The 20,807-nt window shown below is 45.9% G+C and overlaps 1 protein-coding gene across 1 annotated transcript; it reads left to right on the top strand.

The window, feature by feature from the left end:
- The first annotated feature begins 498 nt into the window (after window positions 1-498).
- On the top strand, window positions 499-18,186 carry PARD6G (par-6 family cell polarity regulator gamma). Its single transcript, XM_035723902.1, has 2 exons — window positions 499-3,871; window positions 15,469-18,186. Exons 1-2 carry the CDS (start codon window positions 3,832-3,834, stop codon window positions 16,290-16,292), a joined length of 864 nt encoding a protein of 287 aa, XP_035579795.1. The 5' UTR covers window positions 499-3,831; the 3' UTR covers window positions 16,293-18,186.
- Window positions 18,187-20,807: the final 2,621 nt, after the last annotated feature.

Raw genomic sequence — 20,807 nt, 5'->3', positions numbered from 1 at the left:
GTACAAAAAAGGATGATTAAGGAACTCAGAAACTGCCAACTTCATGCTGATATGCTTTGTGCATGGAATTAATAGTGTTTTGAACAAAAAATTTGTAGTGTATTATTTGGAAGTACAAGCTGGCTTTTGTTAAAGTAACTTTCTGACTTGCGGTCAGGTAAATATGAAAAATAGTTGGCATTTCTGTACATGAATTGCTAGAAAGAACAGCTCTAAGGAACTGGAAAGTCTCCCATTGACTGAGAACCCTAGGAACGCTAATGATTCACCCGTGCTGAGACAACACAGCCTCCTGGCCTTCCCGCCAGCCTCCTGCCCATCTCCAAACAACCTAATTCCAGAACTTCCCACCAAGATGAGGAGTCCTCCTGGTGCCCCCCAGGCTGTGGAGTGGGTCGGGTCAGCGGCGTCTCCCACGCACAGATGCCCCCAGACCGTGCTGCCTCATTGGCAGAACGAGGTGGGGTTTCCCAGACATGGGGCTGGGACTGCCGGACGCATGTTATTTGAGGTGGATGCAGCAGAAACGCAGTAGTTAATGACTGGTGCCAACCTGACCAGGTGGCCTCGGGGAGCCGGGCAGTATTGTGGGGGGACACTGCTGGCAGGCCTGCCTTCATTTTAGAGGGCAAACACACCAGAAGACTCAGCATTTGTTTACAGGTCCAGATGGCGACAGAGTGGTAGCTTTGTCACTCAGGAAATAAGTGGAAATGATAAATGATAATGTTTTCTGGCAGCTTCCTAGAGGTTAGCAATTCAACACTATTTTTAAAAAAGCATTTATTAAAACGTGAAGCTGGCTGGGATTATATTTTATATTGTTGTCAGGTGGGTAAACAAGGCTCCCTCCCACACAGTCATGTATTAGGGTCCAAGAAGGCCCAGAACCCCACACTCAGACACAATGCTAGTGAAGAACAATATGGACCCTACAAAAAAATACTTAAGTATGAAAGTTTTATAAGCTATATAGCCCTTTAGACAAGAAGAGAAAATATCCTGGGGTGGGGGGGGATGCCCCTTGAAGTTTGACAGGTTTCAACTCCAAGGAAGAGAGAACACGTGTTAGCAGTCTTTTGGACTTGGTGTGGCAGGGAGTTGGGATGGCCTCATGAGCACATAACACAGATGGGGAGGAGAGGCCCTGGTGGAGCTAGAGGATATGCTTTGCAGGCTAAGTACTGGAGAAACAGAGATGATAAGCGAGCCCTAGTGGCCTTGGAGCACAGATGGGGGCACGGCAAAGCACCAGTGGCCCAGGACCTGGGGAAGGGCCAGAGACCCAGTGGAGAAGGGCCAAGGGCCCCAAGGGAAGGGCCCAGGACCCAGGGGGAAGGGCCCCAGGATGACTGCGCCCCCATGAGACTGTGACAGGAAGACCAAGCTCTTAATTTCATTGATTTTTTTCTGTTGTTTCGCTTTCATGGAACTACTTCCTGTCTGTATTATTTCCTTCCTTCTGTCTCTCCTGGGCTTATTTTGTGTGCTCTCTCTGGGTGCGTGTGAGGTGTGGGCCCCAGATGACAGCACCTGGTGCAGCACACCCCGCTGAGTGGTGTCCCGCACACTGTCCTCTGCCGTTTCATTTTCACGCTGGCCAGTGTTGGTTTTTTTCTCCTGGAGATTATGTAGAAGAGTGTTCTTTTCCGAGTGTTTGGAGAGTTTCCTGTGGTCTCTCTGTATTGATGTCTAGTTTGTGCTCATGAATCAGAAACACGGTCAGAAAACACATAGCACAATTTCAATTTTTAAGCATGTATTGAAGGGCGCCGTGGACGGGAGCTGGTCTGTCCTGGCATATGTCCCGTAGGCACCTGAAAAGAGTGTGTGCTCTACTGTTGTTGGCTGCTCTGGAAATGCCTGCTGGGCCCTGCTGGTCGATAGCACTGTGGGGTCTTCCATGTTGCTGGTCTTGTGCGGACTTGTGACGTCAACCACAGACAGTGGGTGAGGTGTCCCTCTGGATTCCCCGTTTCGGCTCTTGCAGCGTCTGCGTGGCTGTTACCCTGTTTGTTGTGCTTCACACATCTTGCTGCTCTGTTGGGTGCTCACGTGCAGGGCTGTCCTGCTGGCTTACTGGTTTGTGGGGGGCGGCCCTTCCACCCCTTCGCCTGACTCCCCTTCCTCCAGTGCCGGGGCAGCTTCCCCTCTGCCCGCCTGTGTTGAACAGTTGTGTGGTCTCACTCGTGCCCTGCCTGTGCCATTACATCATGCCCAGGTGGTCTCATGACACTGGCCGGAGGGGGCTCCAGCTGATCTGGGGACCTGTCCCCACCATGGCCTCCGCTGCACCATGCGGCCTCCTCACTCAGCCTTTGCCGTCGAGTGTGGGGTGTGGCTGTACTTCTCTATCATGTTTGGGTGGGGTGGAGTGGTCGGGGTCTGAAAGCCTCTCTTCAAGCTGCCCCTCTCTGGCCTTTGGAAAGCAGGCTCTTTTTGGGAAATGAACAGAACAGCTGGGGCTCCGGCACTGTATGGCTCCCAAGGCCCAGGGCCCCACCCCTGGTCTGCCGTCTCGTCCCTCGGCGTCTTCTCCCATCGCTGTCATGTGTAGAGTCCAGGGTTTCGGTGGAACTCAGCCGGAGGGGTGGGGATATGCACACCCCTCTTCCAGGAGCAGAAGTCCATGCTTGTTTTTTTGTTGTTTTTTGGGGTTGTTTTGTTTTTTGTTTTTTTGCCGTGTCTGCCTAAGTGCAGAGCCCTGGTTTGCCCTCCTCTGTGTACCCCGACTTCCGGGCTGGTGCTGGATGCACAGGTGAAGCGTCCCTGAGCCTCAATCTGGTCAGCCATGCACCACACCCATAGCGCCCACTTGTCCGCGGGCCCGGCCCTGGTGACACAGGTGCTGAGCAAGCCACATCCAGACTTGTAGCAGGGGACGTGCTCGTGGGAGTCGGGTAAGCTGGGGCTTTCAGACAAGCCAGCTTGGGGAGCGGGGCTGTGGCAGCTCCAGTTCTGTGAGCCAGTGGTGAGAACAGAGAGGGACTCGGGTAGCACCTTTGTCCTCTCACTCGGCCCCTGCCTCCCCCGCCCACTCTCCCTGGGTTTGTGCTTAAATCCTTCGCACACACAGATGCATGGTGGTTGTCCTTCTTGGCCCAGAACTAGCCTGCTCCTCCCCCCACTGCAGGCTGGCCAGTGTCAGTTGAGGGCTTGGGCTCCTGAGCAGCACCTGGCCCTGCTCCACACCTCCCCGAATAAACGGCCTGGGGACGGGCCCACCTACAGGAAGGGGTGTGGGCCGGTGGCCACGTGCATCACACAGCCCACTGCAGGAGTGTGTCTGGAGTGCCATCCTTAGGAAGAGGTTCTGATCTGCTCTCCACGGAGACACGTTCAGAGTCCCCTGTCCATGGGAGCTGCCATTTCTGGTGTGGGTTCACCTAGAGGCTGCATGCCAGTGAGGGTGAGCTGGTCCTGGGGGCAGGTGACTGTATTGGGGTTCAGTTTTTAGTCCAGGGGAGCCCACCCTGTCCCAGGCCCTGAGCCACATCCCAGCAGCAGCTTCAGACCTCCAAGCTGCAGTGCTCACCACCACCCCCCGTTACCCTGGAGGGTGCCCCAGCCCCTCGCCGTTCCTGACGGGTCCAGCATATGCTCTTCTTGAGGCCCTTCCCAGACGCTTGTAATCTGAAGTCATGTTTGTCTCTCTTACTAGTCTCATGGTTTCTTCAGGGCAAGGAGTTCAGTGAGCATCTGCTGATCACGTAAGGTTCAGAGAGGCCAGGTGCCGGCCAGGAACCCACACTGGCCATCAGCAGCAGCCGAAACCCTTCCGCACGATGAAGGAGCAAAAGCCGTTGCAAGGCGGTGTGTATAGCAAGATCCATGGCTATAAAACAGCAGAAGCACGAGAAGACAACCACAGGTGTGTGTGTGTGATAGGTACCCCCAACCATCGGTGGTTCCATCTGTGGAGGAGAGCAGAACATATTCATATATTACAAATACTATTTTAAAATCTCCTTTTCTCACAAACCCTGGCCCATGGTATATCAGTGTGGGTACGAAATGACGGTAACTCGCTTGGTGGTGTAATCGATTGACGGATGGACTTGGCCGTTGAGCTGGTGCCTGTCACGGCCCGGCTGACGGCTGGTCCCGGGTCGGAGGACCCGGTCCTCTTCCCGCTCGGGTCCCGTGCCTGCAGCCCATCTCAGAGTCTGCCCCTGAGGGGCCAGCGCCGGCCGGCCATCCGTGTCCAGCTTGGAAATCCTTTCCTGAGATGTCAGCCAGTGTTCGTGGCCCCCAGAAGACATCACAGGGTGGGCGCATGTGCTCAACAGAGCCCAGCCATGGTGTGGGCCTGTGGGCAGGCAGCCGGGGGCGAGGGGGCCTGCTCTGGGACACCTGGCAAGGTGTGTGTTGGGTTCCTGTAAATTAGGAGAAGAATTACGCATTTTGGAGGGACAGACTGAAGAGAAATTGTTTGATAGGCTCTTACGGGTGTTCTGTTGGCGGCTCCCAGCACTGTTGCAGACCGTGCTGATCCTTTCTCTGTTTCTCTGACCCAGCTTTTCCGCTCAGGCTTCCTGGGCTGACTCCCTTCCTATCAGTCCATCTTTTGTTTCACAGCCATTCGACTGAGGAAGGCCACTGTTGACAGGCAGACTGTTTCGTGGGTGCCCGGAGAGCTCTCAGGGCCACCGCTGGGCAGGGGCACCCAGCAGGGCGAGGAACGGCCTCCTGCAAGGGGAGGGCTGTGGAGACAGTAGGGAAGCAGCAGCATTGGCCCCCAGCCCAAACAGGAGAGGCTGTCAGGTGCAGCAGACTCCCCGGGACTGGGGGCACCTGACAGGAACAAAGCTGTGTGGACCACGGCTGTGAGTAGACACGCGGGCGGCCAGCTGCCTCGGAAAACTTTCCTTGTGGAGTCCATTTCAAAGACAAAGAGGCGTGGTGCGTTTGTAAAAGAGAGAAAGAAAAAACAAATGAAACAAGCTATCTCTGACGTGAGGAAATGCTTTCCTCAGGGTTTCCAAATGTCACCTGCCTGTTTCCTTCCTGTTCTTTTAACTTTTTAAAAATTTTACTTTAGGGTACACTCCTTATTACAGCATGTCCCTTGTTGACGAATGAATCCGTTTGGCCTTTGTTGTGTTCTGCCACAGCCTACTTAGGGTAGAGTGTTTCGTGCATGCCCGCACGCGGGCCCCGCCCCTGGCAGGTGGGTGCGGCCAGGTGGCTCCCGGGGTTCCTGACAGAACATGCAACTCCTGGGGCAGCAGGAAGGGGTTAAGGCAGAGCACATGGGCGGGCGGGAGTCTTCCTCCACCTGCATGAACACCTGCGGGACTGTCAGAACGAGCAGCTTCTTCCTGCTTTGGATACTGCTCCCTCGGCTCCCCCTTTCTCATCCTGTCACTTACTAACCAAAAATAAGTAAGAGTGATTCACTTCCTCTACCGAGTACCAAACACATCTTCAGTTACACTGAACTGCTAGTTGCAAACACTTTCATTCATGGGTGCTATTTCTGATTAACCTAGAAAAGGAAAGGAGTCTCTGATTTACAGGTGAAAGAGAGAACATACCTGGACCATTTTCGGGAACTCAACTGGGTAAGTGCAGGGAGTCCTGCCCCCATGAAAGCTCCTGGTGCCTGGAGCCCTGCTGGGGTTGACTCCCTCTGCAGGAGCGGTGGGAGCATGGAGGCACGAGTGTGGCCGGGTAGGAGTGTCCCTGCAGTGGACTCCCCTGAACATGCTCCTGGAGCCAGGGCAGCTCGAGGGCTCACTCTGAAGTGGCCCCAGGGCTTCCCATTCCCAGCACAAATGGTTTTGCTCATAATACTAATATACGTCTTTCCCTGGTCAGATGTAATCAGTTATAAAAATCCATACTGTGGTCACTGGCTGCTCCCTCCCTGAGCCCACCCAGGGGACACGAGGGGACAAGGCTGGAGTATAGGGGATGACACAGAATGCTATCCCCCAAGAGAATTTTATGGATTTTGTTCAGGTTTTCTTATTGTGGTAAAATGCCCATAAAATTGACCATGTTCACCATTTTTGAGTGTAGGGTTCAGTGGAATGAAACACCCCTCTGGTTGTGCCACCATCACCACCATGCACCTGCTCTTTTCATCCTGAGAGACTGAAACTGTCCCCATGAAACATGAACCCGCCTGCCCAGCACCACCCCCCTGCTGTGAGTGTGACGGGGACTCCTCAGGACTTCGCACATGTGGAACCAGCAATATTTGTCTTTTTGTGACGGGCTCGTGTTCCTGAGCACAGTGCCCTCCAGGTTCACCCGTGATGTCGCAGGCATCAGAACACCCTTTCAAAGGCAATATTCCATGTGTGGATAAACCACATTTGGGGTTGCTTCCACTTTTGCTATTGTGAATAATGATGCTATGAACATTTTCCTAATTATTAGTGCTGTTGAGTGTTTTGTGGCCATTTGTGTATCTTGTTTGGAGGAATACATTTCCAAATCCTTTGCCTTTTGTTGTTGTTGTCGCCATAACCACAACTGTGGTTTTTACTGAGAAACAGTCGATGTACAACATTATGTTAGTTTGGTTACACAGCCGGTGTACAGTATGTGCTACAGGAGTTGATATTTGTATATATTACAAACACTGCTCATTTCTGAATTGGGATCCTGTTACTGAGTTTTAGGAATTTTCTATATTCTGGATCTAGATCCTGATCAAACGTGCAATTTGCAAACATCTCCCATTTTCAGGTTACCTTTTTTAGTCTGTGGATTGCACTTTTAATGCACCAAATTTTTAAAATTTTCACAAAGTTCAGTTTGTCTTTTTGCTCTTTTTGCCTCTGCCTTTGGTGTCACAGCCAAGAAATCACTCCAGTGTCCTGGAGCTTTTCTCCTGTGTTTTCTCTTAAGTTTTATACTTTCAGGTCTTACATTCAGGTTTAGGTTTTTGATCCATTTTGAGTTAAGTTTTGTGTGTGGCATTAACTTGTAGGCATCCAACTTCATTTTTTGCCTGTGGATATCCAGTTTTCCTAGCACTGTTGATAGAAAAGACGCTTCTTTTCCCGCTGACCGTACCTGTGAGGGCTTACTTATGGGATCTCCATTCTGTCCCATTGGTATATCTGCCTTTACCCCAGTGGTATGCTGTGCTGATTAATAGACATTTGTGATTAGTTTTAAAATCAGGAAGTATAAGTCTTCCAGTTTTGTTCTTCATTTTCAGGATTATCTTGGATGTTTTGGGTTTTCTCGAGGTTCAGTATGAATTTTAGGATGGGTTTTACTGTTTCTACAAAAAAAGCCATTGGATTTTGATAAGGATTCCACTGAATCTCTAGAGCATTTACGGTAGTCTTGACATTTAACAATATTAAGTCTTCCAGTCCGTGATCATGGGGTGTGTTTCCATTTATTTATGTTTTATTTTCTTTCAGCAGTGTTTTGTAGTTCTCATTGTACAAGTCTTCACCTCCTTGGTTAAGTTAATTCCTGTCTTTTATTCGTTTTGATATTTTAAATGGAATTATTTTTGTAATTTCCTTTTCAGATCATTCATTGCTTATTTATGGAAAACTGCTTTATATCCTGCTACTTTGCAGAATTCATTTATTGGATCTGATAGCTTTTTTATGGAGTCTTTAGCATTTTCTACATGTAAGATCATATCATCTGCAAACAGAGATGATGATTTTACTTCTTCCTTTCCAATTTGGATGTGTTTTCTTTTTCTTGCCTAATTGCTCTGGCTAGGAATTCCATTACTATGTTGAATAGAAGTCATAAAAGCAGGAGTCTATGTCTTCTTCCTGCTCTTAGGGGAAAAGCTTTTTTTTTCACCATTGAGTATTATGTTTGCTATGAATTTTTCATATGTGGACTTTTTATGTGGAGTGTTGAGTGTTTTTATAATGAACACGTGTTGTATTTTGTAAAATGCTTTTTCTGCATCAATCGAGATGGTCATCTGTTTTTTCCCTTCATTTTGCTGATGTGGTGTATAATATTGATTTTCATGTTTTGAACCATCCTTGCATTCCAGGGGGGGAATCCCACTTGGTCACAGTGTATAATCCTTTTAATATACTGCTAAATTTTGTTTGCAAGTATTTTGTTGAGTATTTTTGCACCACTGATCATAAGGAATATTGGTCTGTGCGGTTTTCTCCCTTGGGGTATCTTTGTCTGGCTTTGGTATCAGGGTAATGCTGGCTTTAGAATTAATTAGGAAGTGTTCTCTTTTCTTTGAATTTTTGGGAAAGTTTGAGAAGGACTGGTATTAGTTCTTTACATGTTTGGCAGAATTCACCAGTGAAGCCCTCAGATCCAGGGCTGTTCTTTGTTGAGAGATTATTGATCACTGATTCAATCTCCTTTATAGTTATAGATCTAGTCATATTTTTTATTTCTTCATGAGTCAGTCTTGGTAGGTTTTGTGTTTCTAGAAATTTGTCCATTTCATTTAGGTTATCCGATTTATTGGCATGCAATTATTCATAGTGCTTTCTTAAAATCCATTTTATTTCTGTAGAAATGGTAGCAATGTCCCCACTTTTATTTCTGATTTTAGTAATTTGAGTCTTTTCTTTTTCTTAGTTCATTTAGTTAAAGGTTTGTCAATATTGTTGATCTTTTTGAAGAACCAACTTTTTGTTTCATTGATTTTTCTCTACTGTTTTTCTATTCTGTACTTCGTATATCTCTGCCCTAATCTTTACTATTACCTTCCTTCTGGCAGCTTTGAATTTAGTTTGTTCTTATTTTTCTAGTTCCTTAAGTTGTAAAGTTAGGTTGTTGATTTGAAATTTTTCTTGGTTTTAATGCAAGCATATATAGCTATAAAATTCCTTTTTAGCACTGCTTTTGCTGCATCCCATCAGTTTTGCTAAGATGTGCTTCTAAGTATTTTCTAATTTCCCTGTGATTTCTCTTTTGATCCATTGGTTGTTATAAAGTGGTGTTTAGTTTTCACATTTTGGTGAATTTTCCAGTTCTCTTTATGATATTGATTTCTACTTCATCATGTTGTGGCCCGAGAATATACTTTGCATGCAAGATATTTATCTTTTAACATCTATTGAGGCTTAATTTGTGGCCAATATTTGGTCTGTTTTGGAAAATGTCCCATGTGCACTTGATAAAATTACATATGCTCTTCTTGCTGGGTGGAGTGTTCTGTATTTATCTATTAAATCTGCTTGGCTTATTGTATTAAGTCCTCTATTTGCCTACCTCTCTTGTCTGGTTTTGTATCCATTACTATGAGACGGGTGTTGAAGTCTCCAGCTGTTACTGTAGAACTATTTCTGCCTTCAGTTCTGTCAGGTTTTGCTTCACATATTTTAATGGTCTGTCACTAGGTGTGTAAATGTTTGTAACTGTTATATCTTGCTCTGTTGAGCCCTTTATTAATATATAATGTCCTTTGTCTTGTGTAACTTTTTTTGGAGTCTGTTTCGTCTGATATTAATAGAGCCGTTCCAGCTCTCCTTTGGTTACTATTTTCGTGGAACCTCTTTTTCCGTCTGTTCACTTTCTACCTGGTTATGTCGGTGGGTCGAAAGTGCGTCTCTTGTTGACAGCATATTGTTGGTCCATGTGTTTTTACTCATTCCGCCAATCTGTTCTTTGATTTCAGAGCTTAATTCATTACATATAAAGCAACCGCTGATCAGAAGGGCCTTACCTCTGTCCCTGTGCTATTTGTTTTCTATAGGCCCTGTAGCTTTTTTTGTCCCCCATTGCCTGCATTCCTCTCTTCTTTTCAGTTAAATTTTTTGTAACGAAATGTTTAAATACTTCTTAATTTCCTTTGTGTCTATTCTGTAGCTGTTTTCTTGGTGGTTACCATGGAAATTATATCTAACTTCCTATGGATATAACATTCTAATATTAATTTATAACAGCAGAACTTCAGTAACAAAGCAAAACAGTTCTATCCCCATCTCTTTCAGTTGTTTGGTGTCACAAAATTACATCTTTATACATTGTGTGACCAAAAACATAAACTGATAATTCTTGCAAATGCATTAGTCTTTTACATTATGTAGAAGACAAGATTTGAAGTTACAAACCAAAGTTACAATAATAAGAGCTTTTAGGCAATGCTTATCCTTTAAATATATTAGTCTCTAAATCATGTGGAAACAAAAAGAGCAGCTACAGACTATTGTTATAATAATACTAGCATTTGTAATAGCCCATGTACTTACCTTGATTGGGATATTTCTCACATGGCTTCTAGTTACTGTCTAGTTGTCTTTCATTTCACCCGCAGGACCCCCTTGAGCATTTCTTGCCTGACAAGTCTAGTGATACAAACTCTCAGTTTTTTGGGGTTTTTTAAAAGATTTTGTTTATTGGGCGCCTGGGTGGCTCAGTTAGTTAAGCATCTGCCTTCGGCTCAGGTCATGATCCCGGGGTCCTGGGAGTGAGTCCCACATCGGGCTCCCTGCTCGGCGGGAAGTCTGCTTCTCCCTCTCCCACTCCCCCCTGCTTGTGTTCCCTCTCTTGCTGTGTCTCTGTCAAATAAATAAATAAAATCTTAAAATAAAATAAAATAAATAAAATGTTTAGTAGAATTCATCTGTGCCATCTGGCCCTGGACTTTATTGTTTGTCAGGATTTTGATTACGAATTCAATTTCATTACTAGTAATCAGTCTGTTCAAATTTTCTATTTCTTCCTGATTTAGTCTTAGAAGATTGTATGTTTCTAGGAATTTATCCATTCTTCTAGTTGTCCAGTTTGTTGGTATATAACGTTTCATAGCAATCTCTTACAATCTTTTGGATTTCTGTGATGTCAGTTTTAAAATTCTCTCATTTCTGATTTTATTTACTTGAGTCTCTCTTTTTTTTCTTGATGAGTCTGGCTAAAGGTTTGTCAATTTTGTTTATCTTATCAAAGAACCAGCTCTTAGTTTCATTGATCTTATCTATTGTCTTTTTGGTCTCTACTTCATTTATTTTCACTCTCATCTTTATTACTTCCTTCCTTGTACTAACTTTGGGCTTTGTTTTTTTATAGTCTTTTTTAGGTGTAGGTTTAGACTGTTTGAGACTTTTCTTGTTTCTTGAGGTAGGCCTGTATCTATAAACTTCCCTCTTAGAACTGCTTTTTCTGCATTCTAAAGAATCTGAACTACTGTGCTTCCGTTTTCATTTGTCTCCAAGAACTTTTTTTATTTCCTCTTTGATTTCTTTGTTGACCCTTTGTTTGTAGCATGTTGCTTAGCCTTTACATGTTTGTGGTTTGTTCCGGATTTTCTTGCATTTGATTTCTAGTAATACCATTGTGGTCAGAAAAGATGCTTGATATGATTTCAATCTTCTTAAATTTATTGAGACTTGTTTTGTGACCTAATGTGACCTATCCTGGAGAATGAACCATGTGTGGTTGACAAGAATGTGTATGCTGCTGCTTTGGGATGGAATGTTCTGCATATATCTAATAGGTCCATCTGGTCCAATGTGTCATTCGCAGCCACCGTTTCCTTATTGATTTTCTGTCTGGAAGATCTATCCACTGATGCAAGTGGAGTGCTAAAGTCCCCTACTATTATTATATTACTGTCAGTTTCCCCCTTTAAGGTATGTTAACATTTGCTTTATGTATGCAGTTGTTTCAGGTTGCATGCATATTTATGATTGTTATATCCTCTTGTTGGATTAAGCCTTTTATCATTATATAATGCCCTTATTTGTCTTGTTACAGCCTTTGTTTTAAAAGTCTAGTCTGTCCAATGTAAGTATGGCTACCCCAGATTGCTTTTTTTGCTTCCATTGGCATGGAATATCTTTTTCCATCCCTTCATTTTTGATCTGTGTGTGTCTTTAGATCTGAAGTGAGTCCCTTATAGGCAGCATATAGATGGATCTTGTTTATTTATCCATTCACCCCAATGTCTTTTGATTGGAGCATTTAATTATCAATACGTTATGTACTTATTGCCATTTTGTTCATTGTTTTCTGGTTTTTGTAGTTCTCTGTCCCTCTCTCCTTCTCTTGCTCTCTTCCCTTGTGATTTGATGACTTTCTTTAGTGTTATGCTTGGATTCCTTTCTCTCTATTTTTTGCATATCTATTTATAGGTATTTGGTTTGTGGTTATCATGAGGTTCATATATAACAAAAATACAATATCTATAATTAAGTTGATGGTTGCTTAAATTCAAATACACTCTGAAAGCATACTTCTCTCCTCTACAATTTATGACATATTTTACTTTTTTGTGTATCCCTTAATTTTTATAGATATAATTGATTTTACTACCTTTGTCTTTTAATATTCACACTAGTTTTGTAAGTGATTGATCTACTACCTTTACTATATGTTTGCTTTAATCTGTGAAATTTTTCCATTTCATAATTTTTGTATTTTTAGCTATGGCCTTCTCTTTTATGCTTAAAGAAGTCCCTTTAACATTTCTTATAAGACCAGCTTTAGTGGTTATGAACTCTTGATTTTCATTTGTCTGGGAAACTCTATCTCTCCTTTAGTTCTGAATGGTAGCCTTGCTGGATAGAGTATTCTTGTTGTAAGTTTTTTTCCTTTCAGCACTTTGACTATGTCATGTTACTCCTTTCTGGCCTGCAGAGTTTCTGCTGAAATATCAACTGATAGCTTAATAGGGTTTCCTTTGTATGTAGCTAGTAGTTTTTCTCTTACTGCTTTTAAGATTCTCTCTTTAACATTGCCATTTTGATTATTATATGTCTTGGTATGCACCTCCTTGGGTTCATCTTGTTTGGGGTTCTCTATGCTTCCTGGACCTGGATCCCTTTCCTTCCTCAGATTGGGGAAGTTTTCAGTTGCTATTTCTTCAGATAGGTTTTCTGTCCCTTTCTCTATCTCCTCTCCCTCTAAGACCCCATGCTGGGAATATTAGACATTTGATGTTATCCCAGAGGCCCTTTAACCGGTCTCATCTTTGAATTCTTTTTTCTTTTTGTTGTTCAGCATGGGTGCTTTCCATGTCTGTCTTCCAGACCACTGATCCATTCTGCATCCTCTAATCTGCTATTCATTTTCTCTGATGTGATTTTCATTATAGTTATCTCATTATTGAAGTTCTCAGAGTTCATTCACTCTTCTTTCAAGTCTGGTGAGGATCTTTATGACCATTACTCTGTATTCTTTATCAGGTAGGTTGTTTATCTCCATTTCTTTAGGTCTTTTTCTGAGGTTTTGTCTGATTCTGTGTTTATTTCTATGTATTAGTTCCACCAGCTGTGTCTTCTGGTCTTGAAAGTAGTAGCCTCACATAAAAGGTGTCCTTTGGGGCCACAGTCCCCTCTGGTCATCAGAACCATGTGCTTCAAGGTTGTCCCCTGTGGGGCCTGCATGCCCCCTCTTGTTATGACTGGGCCATGACTGCTGGAGCATGCCGGTAGGTGGAGCTGACCCCCCTCCTTGGGGCAAGAGTCCCTCTGGAGGGGTGTCAGTCCCAGTTGGGGACTACCCCCTGGGTGTGGCAGATGGGGGCTGCTCCGGAGGGGTGCCTGCCAGGGCAGATGAAGCAGTCCTAGCAGGTCAGATGGAGAGTGCCAGAAGTGGTGCCGGGCCAGCTAGGCGGAAGGGGGGCAAGAACAGAAGTGCCCATCAGCACTTCCATTCCCAGAGAAAGCTCCTACAGATCCCTGCCCCTCCAGCGCATGCCCTAAAACTTGTCAATAAATCTCAGGCACTTTTCAAACTGCTGCCTCTGGAGCCAAGCAATACAGTACATTAACCCTTTAAGAGCAGAGTCCCAATTTCCTCTAGCCTTTGCTCTCCTGGAACTGGGCCCCACTGGTTTTTAAAGCTCCCAGGGTTAAGCCTTGCTGATTTTCAGAGCTAGACATTAGGGGGGCTTACTTCCTGGTTCAGGTCCCTAGTGCCAGGGGTGCCCGTGGTGTTTGATCCCCTCAGTCCTCAGGGAGAACCTCTGCCCCTGTGATATCCCTCCCATGTGTGGGTTGTGTGCCAGGAATGTGTTTCCTGACTCAGTCTTTGCCCCTGCTACCCTTCTTGGTGTGGCTTTTTCTTTCTGTACTTGGCTGTGGGAAGAGCTGTTCTGCTGGCCTCAGGTTGTTCTCAGGTTGAGTTGCTTTCTATGTGGTGGATGCCTCGGTGTGTCCCTGGGAGGAGGTGAGCTCAGGACCCTCCTACTCCACCATCTTACCCCACTGTCTCAAGGCATTTGTGTTAAACTCTGTCTAGTAGATCTGACCTCAGGTCTTTTTTAGGGACAGATTCTGTTGAGTTCTCTTTTTCCTTTCAGTGGGCCAGACTCTCCCGTTTCCTTCTGTGCCTTGTGATTTTTTGGCTGACCACCGAACATTTGAATCTCATGATGTGGTACCTCTGGAAATCAGATTCTCCCCCTTCCCCAGGGTTTGCTGTTTTGTCGTCATCGTTCTTTTGATGGTTGCGGGCTGTCTCTGTGCCGAGGACCAGCCTGAGGTGTAAACTGAATGTCTTCTCAGGGCTTTTCTGAGCCTTTCCTTGGGCATGCGCGGTCCCTTCCTAATTCCCACGTATGCAGCTCTTTTTGAATGTCCCACTCTGTGGCTCCCAAAAGGGGAAAAGTGAAAAGCAAAAGGGGGACAAGGGGACCCTCGCCCTTCCAATGCCCTTGGAGTCACTGGAGCTGGAGGGCCGACAGCAACGGCCGCCAGGCTCTGTGTCTGCACCTGTGTGATCAGAAGCAGCCGGCAGTGGTCAGAGCTTAGACTCCTGCTCTTTGGAGGACGGGGTGCTTCTTGCCCACCTGGCGTCTGCAGGCTGCCCCAGAAACACGTGCACAGCTGCCTGCCGCACGGCTGGGTAGCTGCTCTGTGCTGGGAGCTAGAAGAGACCAAAACTGACTACTTCTCCTGGACAGCTGCAAGCCTTCAGCCGACTCCGCAGTCCCCAAATAGTCCCATCAGAGAGATTCTGCCGTGTGGTCATTGCCCGGTGGGCAGAGATTCCTGGTGCTCCCTGCTCTGCCCTCTTCCCAGGATCCAATCAGGCACTTTCAAACTTTCCATCTGTTGTTCATCCTCTTTATTACAGTTTCTTATTTCTGCTTCTCCACCTTGCAGTCATTTTGTCGGTGGCCTGTGGGTGGTTCTGGAGAGTTCCAGAGAGCTAACTTTAGGGAGGCAATTGCACTTGAACTATTGGGGCCAGCTCAACGGATGCCAGGATTATTTGTGGACTCAGTGAAACAACTCAAAAAGTTACTCCAGCATATCCTCCTGGAGGTTGAGACTTCCCCAAAAAGTGAGGTGTGATATAACAAACTGGTAACTCCTAGGCATGTGGGTGAAACTCGTAGGGAATTAGCTGAAAGACGTGATGTGATTGTGGGGCGCACTGCGCCGAGTTTCGCGGGATCCCGGGGCCCACCGGAGGAGCAGATGACCCGTCAGCAGCAGAGAGGCAGGCTTTGCCAGGCACGGGCATCCTCAGCGCGCATGCGTTGCGGTGCCCTCTGGTGCTTTCCCACACCTGCGGCACCTGTCCTGACCGTAACCCCTGCTGTTTCAGAGGAGGCGGAGCACTGCAGCTTCGGGGCCGGCTCGCTGTCCCGCCGGAGGAAGGCACTGGCGCTGCGGGAGGATGGCCCCCGCAGGCGCGCACACCTGCACATCGGCCTGCCGCACGACTTCCGCCCCGTGTCCTCCATCATCGACGTGGACATCCTGCCCGAGACGCACCGCCGTGTGAGGCTGTACAGGCACGGCTGCCAGAAGCCACTGGGCTTCTACATCCGCGACGGCACGAGTGTGCGCGTCGCCCCACAGGGGCTGGAGAAGGTGCCCGGCATCTTCATTTCACGCATGGTGCCAGGCGGCCTGGCCGAGAGCACAGGGCTGCTGGCCGTGGACGACGAGGTCCTTGAGGTGAACGGCATCGAGGTGGCCGGGAAGACGCTGGACCAGGTCACGGACATGATGATCGCCAACAGCCACAACCTCATCGTCACGGTCAAGCCGGCCAACCAGAGGAACAACGTGGTGCGCGGTAGCCGTGTGTCGGGCAGCTCGGGCCGCTCCTCGGACAGCGCCGCCAGCCGCCACAGCCTGCCCGCCGCCCCCGCACTGCTGCACCTGCAGCCCGACGACGCCGACAGCGACGACGAGCCCGACGTGGTGCTCGAGGGCGTCCTGGAGCCGCGGCCGGTGCCCAGGCCGCCACCGCCACTGCCACCGGGCAGCCAGGCGCGGGTCAACGGCACGGGCCCAGCGCCGGGGCGGGAGGGCCCCGCGCACCGGCTGCTCAGCTCCCTGCGCGCGGACCCGCGCCAGAGCCTGGCCCTGCCGCTGCCCCCGGGCGCCGTGGAGGAGCACGGCCCGGCCGTCACGCTGTAGGCACACGGGACGCCCCTGCGAGACGCTTGTTAAGTGGAGTCTGAGTTGAAAATCAGTACGGGAACGTAGACTTCACCCCTTTTTGTTTTGATTCTCCCACACTCCGTGCTTGACTCGAACTTATGGATAGAAAATACAAATGCTATTTTTATAGAATTTCTCCACAGAACATAAAATGCACACGCCTGCAGTCTGTACCCAGCCAGGTACACCTCCCGGCACTTTCCTGATCAAGTGCAGAAAATGTTTCAGTTTCAAGAATACTTTTATAAATGAAGCTTTAAAAGTACTTTTTAAAGACAGTACATCGTGTTTTTAATGTGACTCCTGCAGACACAGCCAGTTTTTACTGCCTTGCACGCTCCGCTGATGGGCAGGACGGCACCCGAACCTACAAGATGTATAACTGTAGACCATGAATTTCAAATTTCCACCTTGCTGGTAGTTGTGTTTCAGATAGCCAGGGGGTGTTGGATTCCCAGACATCCCTGGGGGAAAAGAGCTGGCCTGAATCAGGGCCTCGCAGGCAGGTGGTCAGAGGGCAAATGCCGGCTCTACTGGATTGGAAGGTGATGCTCAGCAATACTTTTGTGACCAAAAGCCAATATTTACTCTGTCTTTTCCTGTGGACTGATTGTATCTGAGGGCAATTTTTGATATATTATCAGCAGAAAGGATGGATAAGCCTACCCACACCTCCAGCCAGGCCTTTGAAAGCTCATAGTCATTTGGATGTATAGTTTCTGTTATCTTTGTTTTTAAATAACAAGTCACCTGGAACTTGATTTTTAACAGATTAAATTCATTGTCACTTCCCCTTGATCTTCCAGCAATATTTATATATTTAGTAATTTTAAAGGTTTATTCATGTTTGATCCAATTTTATATGAAGTCTATTTTGCTTGAATCCAATATCGAGGAGAAAATTACACTTATACTTTGAGAACTAAACTTTGACCAAATAAAGCTTTCATATTAATACAGGTAAAAATATTTTTCTAGGATGCCTTTCCTGGGAGAGTACACAGCTGCTTCTCCTGTGGTCCAGCACCCCCTGCTGGCCAGTGGCAAAACTGTCCTGATTTATGGCCGCTAACAAATGGAAAACAGTACCTCAACATCTTCATTTTTCCTGATTTCATTAAGTGTAAAAGCCAATTATTTTTATTTCTTTTGGAAACTATTTATTGGTCAGAAATAGTTTTTATTGAGTAGTTGTGGTCTTCTGCGCCTATGTTTGATTTTGTTATTTGTACACCAGCCTCGCTGTTGGTTTTGTTCCTAAGCACAGGGAAGACCAAAGGTGCTCTCCCTTTGAGGTCTGGGGTGACAGTCCAAATACACCCAAATTTATGTGCTCCAGTGAACTGTATGAGCATCTTTTCTGGCACACAAGCCATCAGAAGTGGTTTTTTTTTTTTTTTTACTACAATAAGTATTATAGAACCAAAACTCTAATGCTAGTTACTATCACAAATGAAATGTTCTTTTACTAAGTTATTGCTGGTTATTGAATATCTTGTTGAGTAACTGGATCTGTTACCAAGAAGGAAAGTTATATTTCTTACCATGTTTAAGTTAAGCAAATGTGAATAATTTTTTAGTCAAAAGAAAAAAAAGCCTCCTCTGTGACTTGTATGCTGTTGTTCATAATTTTAGGAATTCTGAATTTCTTGGAACAGCTGCTTGAGTGCATTTTTGTACCCATATCTTTACTTCTGCCATTTTCTCCTTAAACAAAAAAACTATGTTGTATTACACATTAAAGTTTTCTTGGTTTTATATATCAAAGAATAAAAACTTTTTCTTTGCATTTAATATTTTTCACTTGTGTTCTAAATACTGGAGAGATTAGCAGTGTTAGTGATGAGCAGAAACTTGCCCCTCAGAATGGAATGCCTCTAATATTTACCAAGTGCCTGTCACGTGCCATATTTTTTCACTTAATCATCACACGCGCTCCATGAGGCAAGTAGCATTATCCCCATTTTACAGATGAGAAAATGGGCTCAAACCCAAACAGGTAGTAGGTCATTTCAAATAACTAAATTATAGTTGTATTTGATGGGAGATGGATGTGTCTTAGGTCTAGAAACTTCTTTTTAAGTCCTTTGGAAAAAGGTTTTCTAAATACTTACTATACAGCTCTTCCTAAATATACCCAGGTTTGCAGAACTGTCATTCATGCTTTCTCACTCTGACATTAGTAAACATCAGTGCATAGCGTCATGATCTACTCAGTCATTACGGATATTATGGTGATAGCAGCGAGCACCAATAATTCCTGGAAGAAATGTGCTTTCTACAGGCATTCATCAACGTAAACCTTTCAGTGGCTTTTCAAGTTTACAGTTGGGGAAACTCCAATAGCTGGCCTGTCCCCCACACATTCCGAGGACATGGAGCTGCTGGTGAGGGAGGTGGAGATGCAGGGCTTGCCTTTGTGCAAGGCGCACGCACCTGCGTGCACAGTGGGGAGTGCAGGTCTCCCTGACCCAGTAATCCATATTGCCCACCCTAGGGCATGTGGTGCTGTCCAGAGGAGCCCACCTGTCAGCGGGTGATGAGGCTGTCCATGAATCAGACCTTATGTAGCATCTTGCAGAATTACTCAAAGTGATCACACATGGGGAGTGGGGCTCATGGCAAGTTGCAAAGGTACCTGAAAAGTCCTGATTGTTAAAAAGTCCAGTTTAGCTAAATCTAAGATAAGTCTTCCAAAAGAAGGCCATTACGTTATTTTCATGTCTCCATCAAATGTTTTTTGAAAGCTCTGAGGCACATCTGGGGTCCTCGTTTCCAAGATGACCAAGAAAAAGAGGAATAACAGTGGTGTGCAAAAGGACCAGGGCTGCGTGCAGCCTCCCACTATACCAGCTGCACCCGGCACGCCCAGGGACACATTAAGAAGGTCGTTGTTCAGCACATAGAGGCCACTGCTGTCAGGGACATTTCCGAAGCAAGCGTCTTGGCCGCCTAGGTGTGCCCAAGCTGTGAACCCTTTCCTGTGAGCCTTGCCATTCACAGCAAGGTAGTTGGGCACTGCCCTCCAGAAGCACAGAAGGACCAATTTAGACCCATGGATGCTGCCCCACAACTTCCACCAAAGCCCACATAAGGAGCAAAGGCTTCAAACACTGAAGAAAAAGTGTTCTCTGGAAACAGGTAAAATGGAGATTGTACTTTTAAAAGATATAAATGAATGAATGATAGCTCTGATGCACGTATGAACCAAAAATGGTGGAAATGCCCCCTTTTAGTCCTTGCATGAAAAGAGATAGCTGCTAGAATGGGTGGTAACAGGTTGTTCTGTTGGAGAAAACTTATTCATAGCAGGAATTAGTATGCTGTGGTTTTTGTAGCGGCTCTGAAGATCAGTCACAGTGGTCTGAAAGTTCAACTTAAAATTACATAATAAGGCTGAACTCATAGCCAATCCCTAAATGCACACAAATATTTAATATGAATCACTAAATTATACACCTGAAACTAGTATTATACTATATGTGACCTAACTGGAATATAAATAAAAACTTGAAAAAATATTCAATATGCATTGTTTCTATTGAAAGTATAAGCCTACTTAGCTGATTTCCAACTTCTAGGAAGATAAGGTACTCAGTGTAAGCTTCAGGATTTCCCATTTGACACAAGCTGGAGGGTGCTCCCACGTCCTGAGCCCAGATTGTGGCATCTGTGTCAGAATCAGCCAGGGCAACCCGCCCACCCCCAGAGGCTCAAATGCAGGAGACCAGTGGGTAGGACTTGAAATGTTTCATTTCTAACAAGTTCCCAAGTGATGTGGAACCTGTCAGTCCAAGAATCACACCTTGAGAACTTTTTTGGGCTAATCCCCCAAAAAAGTGTTGCCTAGAGAGTTGTAGGATTTGCCTCAGAGCAAATGACCTTAATGACCAAGGGCTCATCCAACAAGCATTCAGGATTTTCCTCTAGTGTGTTATATGCTGGTACTGAAACCATAACGTAACACCAGGTCACCTGCATATGTCCTTCCCAATGTGCAGAAAACTTTCCGTGAATCACTTTCTGTTCCCCACCACTCTCTACCCTCCGTTCTGCCTCTAATGTCCAATTCCCAAGTATCGTTCCAGAAGGCACCCTAAGCCAATATACAAATTCTTTTTCCCTCTTATCTTTCCTTGCCTTGTTTTCTTCTCCTTTATCTTCATAAAAAGAGAACTTTCGGGGACTGAGAACTTTTCATTACTGAACCACGTTTCTAAGGAATGGAATAAACTCTTATTTTGTTAATAAAAAGCAAACAAAATGATTCAACATTGGTCTCTCCAGCCCAGGAAATGAGTGCCATCTTCTGAATTCCCTTCCCCAGGGAGCTTTGAAAGTGAACACATTATTTTTTGACCTGAACCCACTTAGCCTCAAGCTAATCGTCCAGGGGAGACAGGGACCCCATGCATCTGCACTGCAAGGGGGAGAAAACATCTCATCCCAGGACAGAGACCTAAGCTTTCAAGGTGCAGTTGTTTTTCCCCC

The sequence above is a fragment of the Zalophus californianus genome, chromosome 14 (genome assembly GCF_009762305.2).
Source record: "Zalophus californianus isolate mZalCal1 chromosome 14, mZalCal1.pri.v2, whole genome shotgun sequence".
NCBI classification, from domain to species: domain Eukaryota; kingdom Metazoa; phylum Chordata; class Mammalia; order Carnivora; family Otariidae; genus Zalophus; species Zalophus californianus.
Note: the sequence above shows the minus strand (reverse complement) of the source record. Positions and strands in the feature narration are given on the sequence as shown.